A 20,938-nucleotide genomic window follows, 5' to 3' on the forward strand; every position below is an offset into this window, starting at 1 on the left:
TCAGGTTGCTGGTGTCCAGCAATAAAGATGGCAGCTTGTGAGTGATGTATCGAGGCTGGTGTGGTGAGCTTGTTAGCAAACAGTCGCTTATTCACACACCGGGCAGGTACAAAGCAAAAGTGTCGAAGCTTTGAGTCGTAACTCTGGCCAGAAGACTTCACTCCTTCAGGTTAGCTTTAACCGACTCTTGAGGGAAATATCTGGCTCTTTATCTGCCATATGCTCCACTTTACTCACCAGCTAGTCACATACTGTGTTTGACAAATGAAAAAAGCCCTAAAGGCAGCGGAGTTTGACATCAATTTTATTTAAAAGCTGCCGGCAATAATCCCTGAACTGAACTCAATTTATACTCTTTGTACTGCACATTTTTAAAGTCATTAATGAGTCACTGTTGTAAAACTTCCACAGAGCTTATATGAGCTCTGGGTCAAATTAAACTGAACAGACCGTGGCGTATAGAGAAACGCTAACCCTAACCCTAACCCTAACCCTAAGGCCTTACGAACCAGGAATTGAGAAATTCAAATTAATAGGCGCTACACTGGTTTCTTGTTCTTATAATTGAATTCAGTTTTACTTATATAACATCAACAACAATACAAATGGTCTCTAAACGCTTTACCCAGAGCCCGAAACCACTAGAGTCATGGTGGCAGAAGGGTGACAGAAGAACTCACTTTTAACAAAGTAAACTGAGCTATACTTTGTACCTCTGCTCCAGGGTGAAGTAATAAGTGTCTTTATGATAAATGAAAGAGGCAGAAGGCAACAGCAAAAAAAAAGAAAAAAAAACTAATGAATATCAATTTAAAATGGCACAAACCACACTGAAAGAACTCAAAGTCTTAATGCCCACATTTCCACCGGCCCGTGTACTTTCAAGTGGCTCTCGATAAGCTTGAAGCTGTTAAGCCCTCTGTGTATTTACAACGCTGATATGGACGACTGTGGCCTGTGTGTGTGTGTGTGTGTGTGTGTGATTCAAAATAAGTGCTGAGGTAAAGGAAAAGCCGGTGCATTTTGTGCAATCAGCAACTGCGGCATTGTTCCTTGAAAATTGCATTTCTAAGTCACTGGGCGTACAGGAGTGAAAAACACAAGGCTCGGATAAATCTAAGGCTTGTGTGTGTTTTTCTCTCCAGGGAGTTTGAAGTATTCCACGAAGCACTGACAAAAATATATATAAATATGTGTGCACACATATATATTGTATTGTATCCATGTCAACTATGGCGGCCCACCAGGGTCTAATTTACTCCACCATGGCCTTGAAATAAATTGGAAATATTTTTATAAAAAAATAAATACTGCTTCATTTAGACCCATTGTCCTCATAAGTGGACGCCTTTTTCTGCCATCTAGTGGTAGCAAAGGGATGATACACTAGTCGGTGTAAAAGCATGGTAGCATGATAGTGGGTAATTCAGCAAAATCTTTATTTTATTTTTATTTTCATGGTTGAAACTTGTCTATTTATACTTATTAACATGTCTAGTTTGACACATCAGTAGTAACAAGCTACATCGTCGCTAATTAACAAGTACTCATTTGAGGACGTTGGGATTGCACATCCTGCTCAAAGGTGTCCTGATGCTTAGTTTTTATACTACAAATAAAAGCTCAGGTCTCAGGAGGTTAAGATAATAGAACCCCTCCTTGGTGAAAGTGAAAGAAAGAAAAGCCAGGGTTTCATGTTGTTGACATGAGGATTATGGACTGTTTATTAGCTAACGTTCAACTATTCAGTTCAAAAATACTTTAAAAAATTACTCAAAAAAGTGAAAATGCAAGGTGCTACGTTTTGATACTTGTTGGTGGGTGGGCCATGTGTTTTTCTTTTCTTTTCTTCCAAGAACAAATTAATTTTGATGAAGCCTATTAACTCACCATCTACAACAGAGATGGCATCAGTCAGCCCGTCAGCGTTTGGCTCATTTTCAAGACACATAACTGTCAAGGCGGCAAGCAGTCGAAGCCGCTGTGAACTTTCACACACACACAAACACACACACACACAAAAAGGCTAACTCCCAATGATCTTGATGTCTACATAGAATAATACGGCAGTTTTTCTGCCAAAGGAGGATGGATGACAGCCAAAAGTTGGCTTTAATAGCTGCAGAAAGCTGTTTATAATTTATAAATCATGTCTATTTACAGGTCAACAAGACAGAAGACAAGTCCCTGGAGGAACGTGGACGCATCATGATTTCTCTCAAGTACAACACCCAGAAGTCTTGCCTGGTGGTGGGCATCATACGCTGCGCTCACCTCGCCGCCATGGACGCCAACGGCTTCTCCGACCCCTACGTCAAAACGTCAGTATGCAACAACTTCCACAGCCAAATGCAAACTGGAGGTTGTCACACATGTCTTATCTCCTTGGAGCATATTTAATAAACCTTAAGTGTTGATTTTCAGTGTTCATGGATCAGATTGTGCTCGCACATTTAATCCCTCAGATCTGGAGTGACATCTGATGAGGAAAAAAGTTATTTGGAAGGCGAAATTCAAGAAAACTCAACCCAAACGCTTTTAAACATCCATCCAAGAATTACTACAGACATTTTAAATACGTAGTTTTTCAGTTTTAGCTCTAAATTAATCAGACAGTCCGGACAAACATACGTGATAGAACTTGCCTGATCACCTGATTTCAAGTGTTTTTCTACTTGTAAGACTCGACTGTGGCCCAGATCGCACCAATTACTATTATTCTGGGTAGCGCAGTTTTATTAAAATCGATGAAAATTACATTCAAGGCTGTGAAAATTGGAGCCAAGCTGTTTTTTTTTGTTTTTCCACTGTAAGGAAACAGTTCAGGAAACAGTCGTAGTTCTAAAGCAAACAATCAGTCCATCAATCAACTTCAGATAAAGTGCAGATTAAAAAAAAACTAAAAAACTCAGACGTTGCCAGTTCTGCATGGTATAGTAAAATTTTCAAGGTATTTTTTTATGAGGTTGCTTCAAATGTTTTGTAGAACTTGTAAAAGGGGGAAAAGTTCTGGTTCAAGATGTGATGATAAAGCCAGTGTAGCACCGTGGTAACATCCTACAAATGCTTCCACAAACTACTGTGTGTTTCTCTGAGTTAATAACAGAAATATAGAAGCAATAATGTTTTTTTTTTTAAGCAAAAATTGGTCAGAGAAATCCAAATCTCTGTAAAATGTCCAGTAGCAGATGCACGTTAACACCAAACAAATCCAAACATGCATCTAAATTCATACCTGACCACTGAGGTTGAAAATAAAATTAAAACTTCACAATAAAGGTCAAGTAAAAAGCAAAACAGCTGATTATTTATGTGTAGAAAATGAAACGAGAACAAAGTGGACCTAAGAAATAAAATGACAACACACACAATATGGATTATTTCTTTGTTCTTTATACTTTTGCCAGTGATTAGTCATACAACAGTTCATTTGTATATTTAATTTTAAGACTTCGTACGTTCATTCATTCATTTTCTGTAACCTCTGCAGCCTATCCCAGCTGTCACTGGGAGTTGGGGTACACCCTGGACAGGCTGCCAGTCTATAGCCCATTTTACATCGCATGAAAAACCTGATTGGAATGACCTGGCAATCAACACAGGATTTTATCGGCTCGGCTTTGATGTGAACAGGAATGCCACGTTGACCCTACCCTAATTTACACGATTACATTGATGCACCTGCCTGTCACATTCTGATTTTGTCACTGGACGACCTGTCAGACTATGTCACCATAGAAGCTCCAGGGCTGTGAGCACCTCAAAAACAGAGCAAAGTCTACTCCCATAAGTAGGTGAATTAGCCCTGCATCAAGTTTGGGAAATGCGCACGCACGATTGTGTTTATATACAGTTTGTATAGCGATATGGCACACTTTTTATCGATCATGGCAGCACTCTGGCAAGACCTTGAAATCTGTGAGCTGCTGTGCGTTCATGGAGAAGAGGAGATTTGGCGCACTTAAAATGTGTAATGATGGCTTTGTCGATGCAATGGCGTATGAGAGGGAGGAAAAAACACGTAAAAACTCTCACAGTGGGAGGTCAGACCCAGGACTTGTGGCGATGTGAAAGCACACCAAAGGTGGGTTGACCCAGGTCTGAAAATCCTGTGTCAAACTGCTATTTTTCGATGTGAAAGGGGTATATCTCAAGACTAAAACAGAGAGACAGAAAACCATTCACACTCACACCTACGGCCAATTTAGAATCACCAATTTAGCATGTCTTTGGACGGTGGGAGAAAGAGGAGTCGGGAGAACCTGATTGAGGGAGTCTGTGTGGAGTGCATGTTCTCCAAAAAAGTGAATGAATGAAAGGATGTAATGTGTCCTGATGATTGCACAGGAGGAGGGTTCAGTGGATCATCAACGTCATTAAACTATCTGCCCCCAGACTTCATGAATATACTGATGCCACAGTTTGTGGCAAATTGGCCTTTAGATGTCAGGCAAACTATGTTAAGTGTAACAGAAATTAAATTGATCGTGCATGATGTAGTGTATAAACTTGGGTTGACTTCAGATAAAACAACCTGTCCACAGAGCATTTCTCCTCCGAACAGCGAACGCACGTAGCGGTGCTATTTTTAGTGGATATGAGACGCACTGTAGAAATGGATTAGCTGGCAGTGCTGATGTTTTAGCACAAAAGAGGCAGGCTACCTGTGATTATCAACTGCGTGAAAGACACAGCGCAAGAGGGCATCCGCGGGGCTGCAATTTGAACGAAAGTCCAATTTATCACACCTGAACATTTCCCAAGTCTTTCATCTGAGCTGAGCAATGAAAGTGCAATTAATTTCCGACTCGGCTGTGCAAACCTCGAGAACAAAAGCGCGTCGGAGGAGAGGGGCTGGCGACAATTTTCCAACAATCTGAGGTTGGGAAAATCTCCCTGATGCTTGAAGGACACGGCGCTGATAATAGATTTACTGACTCACGTGACGGGAGGGGGGTAAAGAAATTGTATACTCTGGGAGACAAACAGCAGACGTCGAGTCGCAGCTGAGCGGTTATGGCGTTCTCTGTTGGGAGACATATTCGTTAAATACGTTTTTCCGTTTCAATGGCTCGCATCACTGGAAACGAACAAATGCCTCCTTAATCACTCTTCAGTCAAGAGCATTTCATCAACCTTAGATGCAGAAAGTGGTATATTTTAAGAATGAGTACTTGCTGCTGACACCCAACACACTGTAACAGTTACAGCAATGAACACAGTGGAGTAACATTTAAAGACATTGTTCTGCACAAAAGCAGTGTTTGCATCCTAACCTTCCCTCTTTCTCGAATGTTCTGCCCGAGGCCCGGCAGTCCCATTACGTGACAACAATTAGGTTCGCTGCAATATCCTCATCAACAACAATTTCAGCTCCCACTTCCCCCTTGGGGTAAGTTTGTGAGCAATAACCCACTTAGCCTCCCTTTAAGGCTCTTTTCTACCTTGGGAAATTGAAGTCTGTGTGGGTTCAGTGGGCATGTAAAAGAAGAAGAGACGGGATGCGATGAGCTGCTGTAATTGCAATGAAACATACCGCGTTGATAATATTGCCCCAAACTGTTCTTCTTCACTACGCTGGGTTTAAGATAACTACGAACCTGCCTTTTGCATCATTTATGAAGGCAGAACGGAAACAAAGGTCTGAGCCTCACAGCGTGCACTGCCTCTTCGTTCACCAGCACATATGCCTGCACCCAGAGCAACAGCGGCGCTGAGAATCTGTTTCCACCGCTGACTCACCGGCTTTACTGAAAGCAAACGAACAACGGAGCAACACCTCAGCAAATTTAAATAGATATGCAGTCGGGTTTTATCCGTGCCACATATTTCCCTACATACGCTCCAAAAATGACCGTACGTACGCTCAGTCAAAACTTCTCTGATGCAGTTCTCTCATGTACCTAATAAACTGGCTCTTCAAATATCTGAACAGAAAGTCAGAGCAATACACCAAGATGCTGAAGGTTCACCAGAGTCATTTGCATCATCTGCAACATCCTCTCAGTTTCCAGTGTTACTATAACTAGCTGCACTTTCTATTAAGACACATTTCTAATACTTTTGTCTGAATCATTAATTAATTCATTTTCTGTAACCGTTTGGCCTGTGGAGGGTTGTGGGGGGTCTCCAGTCTATCTCACACAGAGACACAGACAACCATCCACCTACGGCCAATTTAAAACCACCATGAACCTAAGGAGCATGTCTTTGGACGGTGGGAGGGAGCTGGAATATATGCAAACCCCACACAGAGAGGCCCCAGTCGGCCGTCAACCAAATCTGAAGAGGGAATGTTAAGTGTTGTAGTGAAAATTTTTAAGATGCCAGTGTTCAGCAGGGCTGAGTTTTATCTTGCCAATTTGCTTGTTTAATAAAGAAAATTGGATGAGAGTAACATTGCAGTTGAATGTTTGTATTTTTCAGCGGCCAATGATTAAAAGACATATTTTGAGTTTCAGGAACGAAAAAGGTTAAGTTTGGTGAGTTAGAATAAACAATTTAGTTGAACTGGAGTGATGCTTACTTAAAGGGATACGTCAACCCTATGTGAAATTTAGTCATAAACTCAAGAATTTTCCTAATTACTTCTTGTGACCTGTACATTCACATCGAGTACAAATGTCAGTGCAATTAACATGAAGGGGTTTCCAGGGCAGATATGGATTTGGGACTAACCTTAACCCAAAGCAACGACAAAGCACCGCTGTCAAAGCACCACAGAGCACCAGTCACGCCTGTGTGTTGATGGAAATTTTTAGTAATTAGGAAAATCCTTGAGTTTATTCACCTTTTTTGCGAACAACTGGTTAATTGGCAACACTACATTACAGCGCCTATGCTAAGCTAAAGCTAAAAGCTGTGCTGCCGGATTAGGACGATGCCTGGACCGATTTAAAAACGTCTTTTCTCACTTATCCAACTCTGGGGAATACAGTGTGACTAAATTTCACAAAGGGGTGGTGTATCCCTTTAACAAGCTTAGTTAAATAAATTGGTTGGGGAAATGATATTGTATCTTCATTTACTGTAACTCATTTATTAGTACATTCAATTTAAATGTTCTTTTCCGTTCCATTATTGGCTCAACTACATAGAACATAGTCCACTTCACTCATTCAACTAATCCCTCGTTACCTAAACATTTGAAGGCAACAGGTTAACTTGATTTTTTGTGGTATCAGTACTAACTACCACACCGATGTACCGCCCTTGTGAATCAGAACAAGTAACTTTTTTTTTTGTTTTGTTTTTTGTTTTTTTCAGTGCGCCTGTATCGCCTCAAACAGCACAAATTCCTACTGAATATTTCATGGCATGCTCTCAGTTTCCAGTTTGCTGCCGCCAGAATAAATGTAAAGCAGTCTAATACAACAGCAACTTGTACATGACGTGCTTATTTAAAACTGAACTTGTCAACTTGTTGTACTGTGTAACTGAGGATTTTGCATTTTAGTAAACACTAGAAACGTGTCGGCCTCCAAAAAAGAAAAAAAAAAAAAAAAAAGACCATAAATTAAATCTTTGGTGGAAGCAGGATTTATTGAATAAACTGGATTCACAAAAAAACTCTAAAGAAAAATATATATATAAATGAGAATAAAGCCAGATTTTATTTGTCCTGCATATTTTTCCACTTATGAGAGATGTTTTGTATATGGAGGTTGAAACTCCTCAACTATAAATCACTCACAACTCATAAATAATGAGCATACGTTGCACTGAAAGCTCAGCTTAAATAACAACTCGGCTCAACTTTGGGGAAAGCTGGATTGATATTGCATTGCATTTAGCTGATAATAAACTGGGAGCACAAATATCTGCAAACATATAATACCGATATGACAAGTTGAGATTAAAGGACTAAATAAACTTCATGCTGGTGGCCTGGGAGCATTGACTGACTTTTATTGCTATGAGGCGAGGTGTCTTCTCTTCTGTAATCGCATCAAAAAAACACTAAAAAGAAATTTCTTGGTTTAACAGACTGTGTGTTGTACATCCGTCTTGAAAGTGAAGGGTGACACAACTGCAGCAGCATTTATTTGTTGCACAGTGGAAGAAAATGTATATATATATATATAAAAAAAGTGTGTTAAAGTGAGATGATGTGGTAATTTAGAGTGTTTTGTAATACAGCCTGTGGTAAATGTAGGGCAGTACCACAGCACCCCCTGGAGGACAGAACAATATAAAAGCTGGGAAATGTCAAGGGTGATGACTTTTTATTGTTTGTGAGGTTTCATATTACTGATGAGTTTTTTGTTTTTCAAAAGTCTGAAAAGATGAGAAGTATTTTCATATGTATATAAAAAAAAAAGAACAAAAAAACAAAAACAGATCCACAGTCAAATCTCTGAGTCCTGTATTAAGCCGACATCCCCTCCTTTTTGTCTCCCCCAGGTACCTGAAGCCTGACGAGAACAAAAAGTCAAAGCACAAGACTGCTGTGAAAAAGAAGACGCTCAATCCCGAGTTCAATGAGGTATAAACCGCCCCGCCGCTGCTCGGGTAAAACCTTGCAGCTCCAATTTCATTTTATTCGTATTTTTCTTCCACTCCGTCTGAGTCGAGTGTTTATCTGGTGCTTTTATGTGCCGAGCCACCTCCATCACCCCCCGGGACAGGCAAACGGCATCTTGAGAGGGCACGGCTGACGGATTGAAAACAAGCACATTTTTCTTAATTCATCACAAGATTACTTTGTGAGCGGGCATCAGAACTAAAGCCTCGTCTAGATGTAGGCAGGAATATGTCACGATAGGCCCCCCCCTGAGCCAAATGTTTGTCACGGAAGACGACTTTATTTCATCTCTTCTCATTTGCCGGGAAATCTTTGTTTGATGGATCTCACCACCAAAGATTGCGATGGCATGAGATGTTGATGAAACCAACTTTAAAAAACACTTCACCCGCAGATGTTATGGTTTCTTTAAATACCCGAGGACACAATCTTTCTTAACAATTTAGCAACTTTAGCTGAATAAAAATGTAAGCTTTATGTACTGTAATGTGAACAGTGCATTGCCTCGGCAGTTCAGTCCGATAGAAAACGAAAGCTTTGAAAATACGTTTAGAGCGGCGCCATTCATAAGTTGGAGGCTGCAGCAGTCAATGCAACACTGCAAGAGCTGCAAGAATTATACATTCGAAGCTGCACCAATTCTTAGTTTTTACAAATAACCTCCTGAGACCCAAGCTTTTATCTGGTCTACGTTTCTAATTTCTTCATGATATTTGGGATTAGTAGGACCTAAAATGTATAAAAACAAGCATCATTTTTGAACAGGAAGTAGTAGTTTTTGAGAAAAAAATAACCAAAACAAAAAAACAAAACATGTCCTCAAATGTGGACACTGGGATTATTTCATTATTTATATTATAAAGTCACTCATTTGAGACAAAATATAAAACTGTTTATTCTAATACCTGAACATGGCTGAGCAAGAACGATGATGTCCTGACGTCCTCAAATAAGTACTTCATAATTAGCAAAAATTGCTAATTTGTTAAATATGCACATCATGTCAAACTAGAAACGTTAATAAGCATAAATCATTCATTTGGGAAAGAAAAAGTTTTAACCTTTGCTACCACTAGATGGCAGACAGTAGTGTAATGAGGACAATGGGTGTAAATGAAGCAGAAGAAGCTGCAATAAAACCTAAAACTTAACGTCCCCATATGAGGACGCAGGGTCTCCGGAGGTTATATGAACAAGATGACTTGTCTTGTGGGGTCAGTGTGTAATATGGGGCCTTGTGATTGGCTCAGCAGCGATAGGGGCGGGGCCTACTGTGTACAGGAGGCTGAGATTGACAGGTCTAGTGTGGTCTCTGCCTCCATTTATCTCTTTACTAAAATATGGTGGATTCATGTTAATGTGTATTTAAAAAAAAAAATTAATTTGTGGGGTAAAGATATATAAAAAATGTCTAATCAACCAGAGATTTTGCGATACCCTGCAGTACCTCTGCGGACCCCCTGTTGAAGACCTATGACTTAGACCATTAGAACATAAGTGCTGATTCAGGCACTTACATAAAATACACATTCACATTAGACAACATCAGTCTGATAAAACAGTTCAGCTCAGCGTTCATGCAGAGTTGATAGTTATTTATTTATTTGTTTAAATGAGTGCTGAAGTTACCACATATGGTTCCTTGCCCCATAAAGGGTTAACTATTTCTGCCCCAAGTTGCTAAAAGTATCAAATAATGCTTCTTTAAACTAGCGAGCTAACACACAGCACAACGGGTGTTATTTAGAGCCCCCAGAGGTGCACCGCTACAGCTTTGTTCAATTCATCAGGAAACAATTTTAGTAATCAACATTTACTTTCCTGCAGACCGAGTCAGAGTCGGTCAGTTTCGCAGCCGCAACTCCTTCTTTGCAGTGATTGACTGTAAATTCTGTTGACACCAGAGTCTCTGAGGACCGAGCCGTATTTTGCAGGAGGACGTTAAATGTGTTTTCCAGCCTGAGCGGGCCCTGCCGTGCTTCGTGGCACGAGGTAGCTCCGCTCGGGAGGATTCGCCTGTATACGAGCGGACGTCCGCGGCCAAACGCTCACGCAGGCCAGCGGCTTGACATTTCCTCTGACATTTTTGCACCCGTGTTCCTCCATCACCTCTTGGCCTTTCTGTCAGAGACAATGGGGTCTTCTTCCATCTTGAGGCATTGATTTCATTAAGGGGGGAGCAGAAACCCTGATTGAACCACAGATTGAAGTCCTGAATAAATGCTCCTGTTTCACACATTGCAAAGTCAAATAATAATACTTAATAAGTGTAATGATATTTCCCTCAAAGCTGCTACTATACTGAAAATATTCTGAACTAATTGAAATTGCTGCGCTGGAGTATGTGATTGATGATTTAATGAGGGTGAAAAACAATGTATTATTTTAGGCGCTAAAAAAAATTTCAACTCAACGAGGCGCTCAGAATTATGTGAATCAATTTCATCAGAACATGAAACAAATGTCAGCTCCATGCAGGACTGTAACGGTAATTATGCAAACCACAAACCATGCAGAAGAGGGTTTTGTTGTGAAGGTGATGAAGCAGAATGGACGCTAATCTGAAAAGATGATGAACTGCCCCCCTTTTCTTTTTCTTGCAGGAGTTCTGTTATGACATAAAATATGCAGACCTCACCAAAAAGACCTTGGAGGTGACCGTGTGGGACTACGACATCGGAAAGTCCAACGATTTCATAGGTAAGCACAGCTGGGCCCGTACCACGCCAGCTCTGCGCTCATGACAGATGACGATGATGAGGGACGAGCAGAGGGAAGCAGCTTCAGCAGAACAACTGGCCTTCTGTCCAGCTGAGTCTGCCATCTGCCCGGCCCTGTCTATGCCCAGGGGCTGGGGGAACAAACAATTACTGAGCCATATTGGGAGACTTCTGGCCTCGGTCTGATGTTCACTGTACTTCGAACCTTTAATGATGCATTTAGGAAAAATTAAAAATAAATAAGCACCCAGTGCTGTTGTTCTCATCAGTATTCAGACTATAACAGTGAGTTTAGTCTGATTGTTGGTCCGTGGACAAAACCTGGGAGTCGTTACTGCACCCTCAACTGTTTCAAAGACCCCCAACAGCAGAGGCTAATGGCTAGCATAGAGTAATAATCAACACGCTACTACCAAGCGGACCAATCACAGCTCTTGTGGTCTGCATTGCTGTGATGCATAGTTACATTTTTGGCTGCAGGTCAACTGCAGTGTTAGGGTCTGGACTGTTGTTATAGATACGGCATCAAATTGACACAGAATCATAAACTGCATATAAGTTGACGCAACCAACCTTTAGCATTTGATCAATATGAATGCGTTTCCACTTCCAACCATTAAATCATACTCAACACTATGAATGCTAATTAATGGTAGAATAGATAGATATAAGAGCTTTTCCCTTGTCAAATAGTCACATAATTGGCAATTTGTGTAGACATTGTGTTTATATCAGACTGTATTTCTGTTTGGAGATTATTTTGCTATTGTGCTTTTCCCTGATAAATCAACAAGGAGTCTGCAGTCTGCTGTCGTCTGCTCAGAGCAGTTTTTATTTTATTTATTTTTTTCACGACAAAGAAATATCCTAATTGAAGAGTTATTTCTTTGAGCAACAGCGTGCTACACAGCTGTGTCAGTCTCATTTACGCTTTGTGTCTCTCTCCGCATACATAGTCTCGGCCTGTACGGTGGCGTCCTATAGTCTGAGGTTTGCATGTGAACTTTGAAATAATAAATTAAGTAGAAATATTTAGGTTGCTGGACTATTTCTGTCATCGCTCAGCAGAACTGATCCCGTTAAGTCTTTTAGGTGTAGCCTTCTATTGAAGCAGCGTTCACAGGACACTTTGTGGTGGATTGGAAGGACTCATTCAACTAAACCCACCTGCAGACATTGATTACCCGTTAGAAAAATGGTTCTGTCTCAGGTTTCCAGCGGAAAATCTGTTGTTTATTGTTCTAAGCTACTGAAAGATTTCTCTTCATCAAAATATGGAGACTGAGGGTTTCTGAAGGGGCAGTGCATGGGGCTGTAAAAGGCATCATGCACTAAGCCGGCGGTCGGCCATTTGCGATGAGCATCTGCGGCCCTGGTTTTGGCAGTGTGTCTGACACCGCTGGCACAAGTGGGACCCATGTGGGTGGCTTTTGTCCCGATTCAGGATGTTGACTCTGCAGCGGAATAAGTTGGTAAGAGAGATTAGTGTGATGCTCTCAGAGAATCAGAGCACGGGATGGGAAACCAAAGAGGTGGTACATAGAGCATGTACAAGCTAAACATTGGCTCGCAATATCTTTGGTTGATTAGACGTTTTTTATATATATATTTTTTTTAATTTTCCACCACAAATTAAAACTTCTTTAAATACACATTAACATTAATCCAATACATTTCAGTAAAGGGATAAGGGATAGATTAATATTGAATGCAAAATGATAATAATAATGTTTATTTATAAATAGTACCAATAGTACCCCCTACCAACACATATAGTTGGTAGGGGGTCCCTACGTAATCTCTCGCCTGAAAAATGTTGAAGATCATTGATCTAAAATAAAGTTAATCCAAAAAACTAGCAGAAACAAGGACAGCTGGGCAAAAAAAAAAAAAAAAAAACTACTACAAGAACGTTCCCATGTCCTTGTTGTAGCTTGTTGTATTTGCAGTGCGTAGAAGTGCAGATGCAGTCAATATGAGGTGACGTCAGTTTTCTACCTTAAAACACTTTCTGGAAACCGTGTCAGTTATGCCTAAGGCACCATTACCAAAAGTGACAACATAGCATAAATATATCAAACATTCTTCACCACAGATACAGACGTGACTAAACGAAGACTCCAATCAGCCAAAGTCCTGTCAAAGAGAAGCTGTCAAGTAGGGTCTCGGTGGAGAAGGAGCGTCTCCAAGCCTCTTCTCAGGAGGGGAGACGAGGACAAACACTTGGAGGGGGCTGAGGCCTACCAGCATTTCAGCGGCTGAGTCATTTACTGAAGGGTCCAAGTTGGAGATGAAAGGAGGAAAACGAGAGAGGGAATTATATAAAATGATGGCAGAAATATTCAAGTACACTTTACCTACTCTGAGTTGGACACTTGCACCAAATCATCTACGAGTTATTCAATTCAGTTAAATTCAGTTTGATTTATACAGCGTCAACGGTCTCAAGACACTGGACATGTCCTTAATGCATCGTCTCCAATCAGCCTAGGCCTATAGCAGCATAAATAAGAGATGGTTAAGTCCAGCCCTGACTGTAAGTCTTGTCAAAAAATTATGCCTGACCTTATAAGTAGAGAAATTCTAGGAGTCCAGTTGCCTTTATTCAACACCTTTTGGGTTATTGATGTCGATAAGTTATAAATAAATCATGTGCTTACTTAATATTTTTGAATCCCCCCCGTCTGACTGCTGTTGTCAGATGTATTTTAGGCATGCACCATTAATAAACCTCTTTTAAAGCATCTCTAATGGCCGTAAAATGTCTCTAATGCTCAGCCGGTTTTCAGCTGTTTCGTGCTGTTGCTAAGAGATTATAATGGTTTTCTAATGTGATACATTGTAAATCTCAAAGACCTCAGCATGACTCATGCCGTCTCTGTCTCCTCTTTTAGGTGGAGTATCTCTGGGCATCAATGCAAACGGCGAGAGGCTCAAACACTGGTTTGACTGCCTCAAAAACAAGGACAAAAAAATCGAGCGCTGGCACACGTTGACCAATGAATTACCCGGTTCGTTAAATGACTGAAGACCTTCATCCTGTTGGCCCCCCGCTGCACCAGATACGACTACTGCCTTCATTTCCCTGACCCCTCCTCTCGGCTTTCTTGATTTTCCTCATGCTGGCCACAGTGACACCACTCCTTGGGAATATATTTCCTCTCAACAGGGCTCGACTAAACATATCCAGATCTTATGTTCAACGCCACCTTTTGCAAACACAACAGGTGTCGCATGGCTGCTCAATTATTTTCCTTTAAACCAACAAAAAGTACGACGGGCATTTGCAACCGTTGTTTTTTTTTATTTCAGATAAAACGAAAAACAAACACCGTCTATTTGATGAGATCTTTTACAGCAGCTGAAATGTTTTCACCGAACCCCTGAAACAGCACAACAAAAGTCATCTTTGTGTTCATGAAGTAGAGCTTCAGCTGTAGGAGGTAAAATAATGGGGAAAATAACAAAAGGATGTAGCAAATATTTCTGTACAGAAAAAGAATGTAGTGGAATAGTTCTCATCTCCTCCCACGTTCAGCCTGAAAACGTTTAGTATTATTTAGACGAGCGGCTGAAAAAAGAAATCGGTCATTTAAGGAAGTTGCACTTCGATATGATTGTAAAACATTTTGGCTGGCGCTGGTCCTGTTGTCATTCACTGTTTATGCAAGTCTAACAGCGGGCTTAGTTTGATTTAGAAATCATTTAGAGTCCTTTAAAGCTCAGTCCAAGTTAAGGCCTCAGTGTTCTTCAAACTAACTAGATCATAGAATGAGACTAAAAAAAACACTTGTTCATGTTGTCCATCGAGAGCAAAAAAAAAAGTTTTGTTGTTATAAATGCACAATATTTGCAAAAGGGAAGAGGTTCAGGTGGATAGATGGGTCAAAACATCACAGTCAGTTGTCCTTGATCATTTTAATCCATTGAAAACATTAGAAAAAAAAAATCATTGTGGCCTCTTCCATTTTGTGTGTGGGTTAGTTGGGGGGGTGGGGGGCCAGGGGGGTAAACGGGTCCCAAAATTCCTGGCAGCGCCCCTGCTTATAAGAGAATCCTGCTTTAATTTCATATCTTTGCACATTTGGGCTAATTGGGTGTGATTGTTCAAACTCAAAAACTTGCAAAACCTGTTGGACGCAACCTCAGGCTCCGCTCCATTCTTCGTGATGCAGTAAAGCTGCATTTAGCTCGGCATGCGCTCGCACAACAACCAGAACCACCTCGTCTTTTTTTGGTTATTTAAACATTTCACGGCGCTACATGCACGAATCGTACTCGAGCTGTGCAGTCAGACCCCATTCTGCTTTAATTGCCTTCCCCACTGTCTGTGTTTCCTTTTTTTTTTAGTTTTATTTACTCTGTGACACAAGGAACAAGCGATTTAAAGTTGAGAGGGAGTGTTTACGTCCTTTAATTCACTGTGAAAGAGAGCAGCGGCCGTCTTAAGCTAAAGATCTGGCTTCGTTGTTTGAAGTGTACTGAGGCCTTGATTGGAGCAACCAGACCGAATACACGAAATAACTATTTGTTGAGTTAATAACGTGACGGTTGTTGACTAAGTAGTGGTCGGACATTTCTCAGTTTAGCCACCTAAATAAGCCAATGCAGAATTAACTGTTGCTTAAAACTGAAAGCGTCACAAACATCGATTCCCTGTGCGTCTCTGTAGATGAGTCAGTGCGAGACAATGCAATGTGTCGTAAAACCCTGGCGGATTTTTCAGTGCAACCTGTTATCTATAGAGCTGCCAAGTTTTTGTGGTAACCCTGATGTCAAGGCTCCTCAAGTGTTTGATCCATTCAGCCACCCGGAACTGCTGCTTTATTATTCACAAGGAGAAAAAAAAAAAAAAAAAAAAAAGGACACTGAAAGGAAAGCAACATGCATCTTTCTAAAAGTATAATTGAGAGATGAGTCATGGGAACAAGCCCAGAGCGCTGTTTTCAATCAGCTGGGAGTCTGTCTGTGGTCAAAAGTGATTTCTCAAGTGTTAGATTTCTGAAGAGTGAAAGCTTGAACGCGAAGGGGGTTCAGAACATCAAGGACAAGATGAAATCCCTTTCAGAGAGGCCTCCGGGGTGGCGGAAGGTCAGCCCAACGCGAGAAATAAGAGCCCAATCATGTGAGGAGAGGATGGTTGTGGATCTAAAATCTCATATGCATGCAGCGGTTGTGCAAACATCCGGCGTGGGCTCACGCGGCAATCACGCGCTGCTGCCGGCGCCATTTACCGAGCGGAGGCAACCGTAATCAACGACAGGGCGAAGTGCAGTGGGCGACCCGCGTGGTGGAAATCACTCGTCGAGCCATGGCGCCACGTGATCGGGCAGCTCTTTGGCATGTGTGTGCAGCCTAATGTTTACACTATAGGGAATAAAAAATAAAAACAACAACAACAACAAAAAAAACAGCAACAATTAAAAAAAAAAAAAAAAAAAAAAACGCTGGCTGCATTATCGATACCTGCTGTATGTCAAAAGGGCCGAATTTTAAAAGCGGAAAGTTTACTTTAAATATTAAAAAAAAACAACGTTGATGAAAATAAAAAGCATGTATTGTTTACAACAGCTGATTCTTGCCGAGGTCGAAGTCCATGCAACTACGAGCTTTGCTAAGACGGAGCAGGGATGATGAAGAGGAAGAAGAAGAAGAAGAAGAAAGGCAGACTTTTTAAATATACTAGCGGTGTATGTATATTGTTAATCTGTCGTTGCATCTGTCGAGGATTTCTTTTTAAAACGCAAGCAGCTCCACTATTAATGTGTCACAACAGAATGTACACGTTTAACCCCTTCTATTCCGCGGTACGCCCTCTGAGAATGTGCACCTTAGTGTTCTTGATATTATTCTGATGTTAAATCTCCGTAAGCTCTGTATTTGAGCTCGCATTTCTGGGAATAGAGATGGTTGAACTTGCAGCCCAGCAGCAATGGTGGACGACCAAAAAAAATCTAAACACATCTGTTTGAAAAAGAAAATTAATAAAGCAGGTTTATTGGTGACGACGACCACAACAAAAAAAAAATCTAACAAATATTAATCATATCAGAACTTTTGTAGCCTTAAAACCAGCTTGACTCCCCTCTTCCACAAAATGTGTTGGGCTTAATGTGTTCATTCACGGACAGACGAGTAACAGGCATCTGTTTACAACAAAATTGCTCTGATCGCTTGCAGGACTCTCCAGTTGTGTGCAAAGGGCTACAACATTTGTACATTTATTTAAAAGAAAAAAAAATATATATATGCCTCTGAAAATCAGTGTGAAACATTTCAGATCAAAAAGATGCAAATATAGAGTGAACATCCCTTAACTTAGCACCCTTTGATTCTATCACGACACTCAGTGTGTTTGAATAAGACTCTAACAGTTTAGCACGTCTCAACTTGGAAGTATTTTCCCACTTTCCTTTGCAAAAAACGTCCCTAATTTCTCAAATCAAGCCCTAAGCGGGTTCACCCACTGTTTTTTTTTTCTTCAAGATTAAGGTCTGACCTCTGGTTGGGTCGTTCTGAAACATGAATCTTTTTATTCACGAGTCCTTCCTCCTTCTCTAAAGCGCCGGTTTTAGTTTAATAAGGAGATCAAATGGGAGTTCAGAAGGAACATTTATTGATTAATTCCAAAGAGTGAAGATATCAGGGACAATGAAGGACAGATATTGAGAATTAAGTCATTTTCACAGTGTGGGAAATAGGTGACTGAAACATATTGACCCCTTCACAGCTTGTAAACGGTGTAATGTTTTGTTGAGGGGCGGAGCTTGGCTGGAGGCAAAACATCTCAAACACAATAGCTTGTAAATGCCGGTTAGCATATTTCAACAGACTGTTTTGGCAAGAATGGATGAGGGAAACAAGATTATACTAATACACTTACTCTTTGAGACCATGTTGTTTTAAAAAGTTGACTCTGACTGATGGAACTACATTCACAGACCCCTACACTCTCTCTCACTGAGTGGACGATTTGACCAAAAGAGGACACAGAGGGGACAAAGTCTGGTCTGTCCCAATATACCCAACCCATAACGTTATCCAGACTGAAAATGATGATGTATTAGACAGAGGGTTGTTGATGATTGTCTTACACCAATCCATTCAACTGAAGTCCTCAACGACTGGCAGTGGCTGGTGTGCAATAAAACTTCAATTAATTCAATTAAATTCAATTTAGTGTTTTTGTTTTTTTCGGTTTTGGCCCCTAAAAATATACAGCAAGACGTCATTTTCCCAGTTGAAAGTAACAGTATTCGCCCTTCAGCTTCCCTCTGTTTTGCCTCCAGCTGACGTTGTGACATCACAGTGACGTAGGCCATGACGGGGTTAATACACAGCCCGTAACTTTTTGTCAAAGCTTGGAAAATCTACAAGTTTCAGTGGCATTGTATTTTTTTAATTACAAACTCTACAAAAGTTTAGATATGATTTCTTTTTGTTAGATATTTTTTTACAGCACAGAAACCTGCTGATTTAACAGGGTTGTTTAGATTTTTTATGAAATTCATACACAGAGGATTTTAATTGGAGTTATTTTTCTCTCTTTTTTTTTCTCCCTTTTACTGTTTTATGCTCATATCCCCACGTTCCTGTGCAGGACTGAGGACTTGAGTTGCTCCTCATAGATCAGTAGATCCGGATGCATGCCATGTGTTTGTGAATTTATGAGTTTAATTGACCTTTTCTGCACGCCCCCCCACCCTCTCCACGCCCACGTTTCTTGTAAATTTCCAGTCGTGACACGAGACACGAGAGACGCCATACACACAGTCCTCAACGTCACGATCAGGATTCCTGTCAGGCCATTTGCAATTCAGCTAATAGCTTTTTGTCATTACCTCACGTCGTCGCTGTAAGTCACAGGCCGGAGATGTTTATTTTTAGGAGCACGTCGGCTCGTTTTGAGAATTTCATCAGGCTAATCACCGCCCGTGAGATGGCGGAGAACAGCCCTAATGTCCATTTGTTATATTATTTAACCTCCGTCACCCTAAGTTTCATTACTGACACTGTGTTTAAATGTATTATTAGATTAGATTTTCTCGCCACCTTCCATTTACTCTGAGGATCAAAGCTGGTAAATGAAATCTTCAGTGCATCACGCCGGGCCGCACGTCTCCCGCTCCCTCCCGCTTACTTAAAGTGTTAACAGCCACATCGATTTTTTGTGAGGCACAAGCCGGCTGTGGAAACCTCGTTGGCATCTCAATACAGTCCGTGGCACAAAGGCGATCCCTCTTTCTCTGATGAATATGTAACGAATACAAGCGACACGTGGTTTTGATTTTGTAATCTGTCTGCCTTTGTATGCAAGCTCAATATTACGATGAAGAAAAAAAAACTGCATGCGTATGTTCTTGGTTTTGTCATGAGATGACTTTGCCTAATGTTTGATACTGTTTTCTGTATAAAAAAAATACAAAATATAGGACTGTGGATGCTCTAAGATTATGCTATAAGTCAGTCTTTCTTCTGGACAACATTTTGTACCTTTGAACACTATCGCATTGCCTGTTTGGCTGCTGTATTGACTATCTGGAAGCGTGACTCGATGTGAATTAAACTCTCTTCTTTGTTGTTTTGTTTCCTTTTGAACACTCAGGCACTTGTTTTCATTTGTTCTGGTTTGTTGAATGTATGACTATATAAATTATATTTTAGTCCTTTGCCAAATGGAAAGATCTTTGTGCCTCTCCTTGCTTCTGTTCTTGTCTTTTCCCCGCACTTCCCAGAAAGGTGTAGGCGAAGGTGTCGAACATGGGATAATTTGCGAAGCTCGGGTCAGGCTGCATGCAAATAGGGCGTGCGAGCAGCAGGGGGTTCTCTGCAGCTCCGATACCGGTGTTCTGTGTTTTGACTGGAAAAAGCCACAGGTGCTTCATTACTGCTGTGCGTCCTGCTAATGTGAGGCCAGAGTGATCACGCAAGTCTTGCAAGCAGGCTATAGTGAAGATTAGGGCACAAAAATAAACATTTAATTTCCGTTCGTTTCTTTAGAAAAAACAAGCAGCCAAACGGGAGCTAAGATTTCACAACTTAGCAATTTAATGACAAACGTATTCGGAGAAATCAAAGCCGGAGAGCTCATTTCATTCACTCATTTATCACAGAAACACTGCCACCGCTGCACCACTGGGGGTGCAAATGTCTGTAACACAGGTTTATGTCAGTATTATGTAGATTAGACTAGCAAAGGTCATGTGAAGCTCTGTGACCTACGTCTTAAACCGGTGTCACTGTAGTCGGAAATGTCTGAAGTACACAGAGAAGCTTGACACAACGACTACGTAGAAATCCTTATAATGGCCACAACGCAGGCTCTGCACAGACCCATCACTCAGTTAGCTAAGTTCATAGAACATTCAAATGCCAACTCCAGATTTGTTTTCTTCATTTTAGCGCAAAGAATTAGAAAACATTATTTTAATAAGTGCAATTTCAGCACATTTCTGCCATTTACTGCCAAAAAGTTGCATTTCATATCTGCTGTGTAATTTTCATTCTTTAGAAACTGATCCCGTGGGCCAGAATCAACCCTTTGGTGGGCCAGTTTTGGCCTGAGGGGCGCATGTTTGACACCCCTGATCTGTAATTAGTAAAGTGTTGATTAACTGGCCATGATTCAGGAGAGAACAGCTCTGGATCATGGTTCGTAGCTCTTCCTAGCCTCCCAGCCATAGACTGTATATAC

General features: G+C 40.9%; 1 protein-coding gene across 2 annotated transcripts in view; it reads left to right on the forward strand.

Annotated features, from left to right (window-relative positions):
* doc2b (double C2-like domains, beta) overlaps window positions 1-19,920 on the forward strand; it is a 144,526-nt gene extending 124,606 nt beyond the window's left edge. For both annotated transcript variants that reach the window (XM_047607121.1, XM_047607122.1), the window contains 4 exons: window positions 2,164-2,321; window positions 8,404-8,485; window positions 11,128-11,224; window positions 14,139-19,920. In XM_047607121.1, coding sequence (XP_047463077.1) covers window positions 2,164-2,321; window positions 8,404-8,485; window positions 11,128-11,224; window positions 14,139-14,272 — 471 coding nt within the window. In that variant the 3' untranslated portion in view covers window positions 14,273-19,920. The remainder of the gene's footprint in view (window positions 1-2,163; window positions 2,322-8,403; window positions 8,486-11,127; window positions 11,225-14,138) is intronic.
* Window positions 19,921-20,938: the final 1,018 nt, after the last annotated feature.

Source organism: Mugil cephalus, chromosome 15 (assembly GCF_022458985.1).
Source record: "Mugil cephalus isolate CIBA_MC_2020 chromosome 15, CIBA_Mcephalus_1.1, whole genome shotgun sequence".
NCBI lineage: Eukaryota > Metazoa > Chordata > Actinopteri > Mugiliformes > Mugilidae > Mugil > Mugil cephalus.